Source organism: Apis dorsata, unplaced genomic scaffold (genome assembly GCF_000469605.1).
Source record: "Apis dorsata unplaced genomic scaffold, Apis dorsata 1.3 scaffold_995, whole genome shotgun sequence".
Lineage (NCBI taxonomy): Eukaryota > Metazoa > Arthropoda > Insecta > Hymenoptera > Apidae > Apis > Apis dorsata.
Genome location: NW_006264097.1, coordinates 76,310 through 80,320, shown reverse-complemented (window position 1 = coordinate 80,320; position 4,011 = coordinate 76,310). Strand labels below are relative to the sequence as shown.

At 33.7% G+C, this 4,011-nt stretch overlaps 1 protein-coding gene across 1 annotated transcript in view; it reads right to left on the bottom strand.

The window, feature by feature from the left end:
* Nucleotides 1-3,040: 3,040 nt before the first annotated feature.
* LOC102676443 (guanine nucleotide-binding protein G(s) subunit alpha) overlaps nt 3,041-4,011 on the bottom strand; it is a 17,049-nt gene continuing 16,078 nt past the window's right edge. The window contains exons 8-9 of the mRNA XM_031514430.1: nt 3,836-4,003; nt 3,041-3,756 (exon numbers count right to left, since the gene is read on the bottom strand). Of these exons, the coding sequence (XP_031370290.1) occupies nt 3,610-3,756; nt 3,836-4,003 (315 nt within the window). The 3' untranslated portion in view covers nt 3,041-3,609. The remainder of the gene's footprint in view (nt 3,757-3,835; nt 4,004-4,011) is intronic.

The window sequence follows — 4,011 nt, the reverse complement described above, 5'->3', positions numbered from 1 at the left end:
TATTCACATGCCTGGTACATTGTACGTACAATAAACGAAAAAGAAAAAAAAAAAAAAAACTTGTGCGATCGGCGTATGTATACAATATATATATGTACGTATATATAATGAATGTATGTATATGTATATATCGATATAATCGTGGCCACGTAATATTTTATTAATTATTTTATTAATTCGGTATCCGCTTTGTTTCTCGCTTGTGTACGCGCACACAATAGTCGATTATAATTACATTTACGAATTTCATTTACATTCAACAAGTGATTAATAGCAAGTATTTCCTTTTACTTCTGCATTTATCCTTATTGCATCGCGGCCGACGCGAAAACGGTCAATCGTTCGAAGGAATACTTTTTTATTTTTTTTTTTTTTTTTGAGTCCAGTACGTTTTTACGTAATTTTTATTTTTATTCTTTTCTTGTCCGATATCACTGGATAAAGCATTCAAAATTGGAACGAACGTGTTTCTCGGTTAAAAAAAAAAAAAAAAAAAAAAAGAAAAGAAAAAAAAAATTATAACGAGACACAAGACCTACAAATACTCGCAACAATACTACAATTACACAATACTCGTTCATGCGCTGACATACACGAAATGATGGTTCATATTTCTTTGTGCTGGATGAACATTAAAGTTTCACGGAAGTTTCATCGACAGGTAATATTTTATATATATATATATATATGTATATATATATGTATACTCGCAGCACAGGCTCACTGTCTTTCACTCCTTTGCATCCTTGCTTTCACTCTTACATCTGTCATCAAGTTTTACAGTAAAAATAACACTTCGTAAAGTTATAAATACCGTTACAAACTATGGCTTGTCAGTTATGTTTAGTACGATAGGTATACATATATATGTATGCACACGGGCCCATACATTGATATTACATGAGAATACATTTATGAGGGTGTGGGCTCGTTAGCATTTACGGAGTAACCATTTATGCAATGTCCGGAATTTCTATCCTCATCGTTTCAACGGCCACAATGTTAAACATGATTAGACGGAACATTATTGAGATAGATTGAAATCAATCTGGTTATCCATATTTGTGGATAAAAACACTTTTTAAACAACCGATACATATCGATACAAAAATAAACTAGATACGTTATAAAAACTAAAAATGGAAAACATTCTCCTTTGAGAAATATTTCTTCATGAACAATTTTCTTCTTATTTCTTTTACGAAGAAATAATTAATCGTGACAAATAAATAAAAAGAAAAGGAATAAACATGATTGAATTTAATAAGAAAAGTGTGTAAGAATGTGTAAAAAAAAAAAAGAGAAAAAAAAGACAATAATAAGGATAGTAAGACCGGATGCCCTAATATATTTACGACGTGTTATATAAACCTTCGGAACGTGGCTTATTCGTATCCTTATTTTATTCAGTTTAATTTGACGTTAAACTCTTGTTACCTATTATAAAAGTAGATGTTACACAGATCAGTAACCCGGTTTTTAATGTAGGGGTACGAGTGTGTAAATATACGAGCGAACGTGCTGCCACGAGAAAAAAAAGCGCATTGCAATTCGAGATGAATATTTTCTTCTTCCCCTTTTTTTTCCCTGTTATTAATATGTATATCAATTTATCAATTTATATAATTATAATAGAATGCGCACGTGTACGCACGTGCGAGATATAACCGCAATGCGCGTAGTTTCGAAGCAGTTCGCACACGCGTACAAATCCCTCTCGTCCTCTGGATTCTGGTATGAAATTGAGAAGAGAGAAGAAAAAAAAAAAAAAAAAAAAAAAAAAAAAAAAAAAAAAAAAAAAAAAAAACAAAAAAAAACAAAAAAAAAAAAAAAAAAAAAAAAACAAAAAAAAACAAAAAAAAAAAAAAAAAAAAAAAAACAAAAAAAAACAAAAAAAAAAAAAAAAAAAAAAAAAAACAAAAAAGAAAAAAAAAAAAGTACAACGAAAGAAAAAAAATACAATCGAGATTTAAAAGAAAATAATAGGAGATTTACCATATACAGGGTGTCCAAATAGTACAGATACGTGAGATAAGAAATTCACACATCGCACTTTGGTTCAGAAAACTTTACCCTAAGAAGTTCGGATGATAATTGATCATTTGTATGCACCGATCGAAATTTGTACACGTTTACCGTTGCATACTCTCAGGATTACAAAGCATTTAATACTCGAAAATGAGACACGAGACATTGTGTTACGAAATCGAATAAATAAAGCAAAATATTATTACCTCCGTATGTTATAACGTTTACAATGATGTACTTTGATTGTTGTAAAGTTGGAGCCTAACACTATAGTCAGAAGTGTACGCGTAAAACGAATTTCCCACGTGGCACATTCCTCTTGCGTACGTTTAGGATTTACATGTAGACACTAGCTACAATGACAATATTTATGTGCCTAAGTACACGAATTAAAATAGTTCAATGAAAATCAGTAAAAACGATATCAATGAGGAATCTCGATTCATAGGAAACGTACATAAAAACATGAATCCGTGGACGGTCACCCTGTACATATTTGATACATATGTTATATAATTAAAACGCTCTTCGAAATACTGTAAAATCTCACAAAATACTCTTCTTGTAAAAAGACGTGCGGCTGAGACTCCTACGGGTCGGGCCAATGTGATTAAAAATCGAGATTCGAAAATTCGAAAAAATTAATTTACCAATAAACAGTATGGAGATAGTATAATTAAATTCGTTTTAAGGGGAAAAAATAGAGATTCGAAAAATGAGTAAAGAAACGTTCAACGTTCAATCAAGGATTTTTTTTTATCGGAGAAATCACCTAAATCTTAAGGAGACATTCTTAATACTAAATCTGAACGAGATAATAACGCGACGAGTGTGCCGGACGAAGGAACCAGGCGATCGCCGTCATGTTAGTTTGTAACAATGGCCCACGTTGAAACATTCGTACATCCTCGCTCTCTTCCAGACTCTCTCTCTTTTTCTCACACTCTTATCAACAAATTGATGCGTAATAAGAATAAAATTAACGAGGTAATAGTTAAAATTGCACGTGTTTTTTCTAGCAAAGAATATTATTTCCCCCCCTCCCTCCCATTCAGGACGTTCAGCACACTCTCGACGGAACCTAAAAAAAAGGAGTCGAGTAATCGAAATGCCCAAGATATTTTTTCTTTTTTTTCTTTTTTTTTTTTTTCTGTCAAAACGATCGTTAGAGTAGAATGCGCATAGGGCATAATTTGCTTGTACACCAATGACATAGTAAGCGATTCTGTGCAAAAAAAGAGAACTATTCTCTCCATTGCGAGACAGATTTTCTTTAGGTAATCCCCAACCACCGCGTATCAACTTTTCTCCTTGAACTCTCTGTCGAAGAAGAATGATCGACTCGCAGTCATCAATCATGTATGCATGCACGCGGAGTCTTCGACGCATTACTTTCTGAATAATTAAACGGCTTCAGATAAGCGAAGAAGAGTTCCACGCACCAATGTTATATATCGTCGTACATCGCGATATTATTCAGATCGCCCACGGTACGATTCATTTGACTCGCGTTAGCTCAAGATGGATCACTACCGTAATTTTTATACGAATAGATGACAGGACATGTTGGCAGGAACGAAGTCACAAGAGCTCGTACTGGCGCAAGTGCATCCGTTGAATGATGTCCCGACAATCGTTAAACACTCTCTTGATGTTCTCCGTATCGACGGCACATGTAAAGTGCGGATAACAATAGTGCTTGCCGTCGCCGCTCGCTGTGCTTATACGCTGCAAACAATCGAATCGAGAAATTTTATAGCTTGCGCAATAAAACACGATTCCTAATCTCTATTGGAAATGTACTTACAAGAAATTCGTCTCTAATGAAGTACTTGGCCCTCATAACGTCAGGAGGTTCCGAAGGATCTACTACTACCCCAGCATCAACCGGTGTCTGATATCTCGCAAAATCTGGAAAATAATCTTCTAATTTGTGCTTTCCTGCTTTTATCTTTTCCGCTAATAGATCTTGTTTGTTTAAGA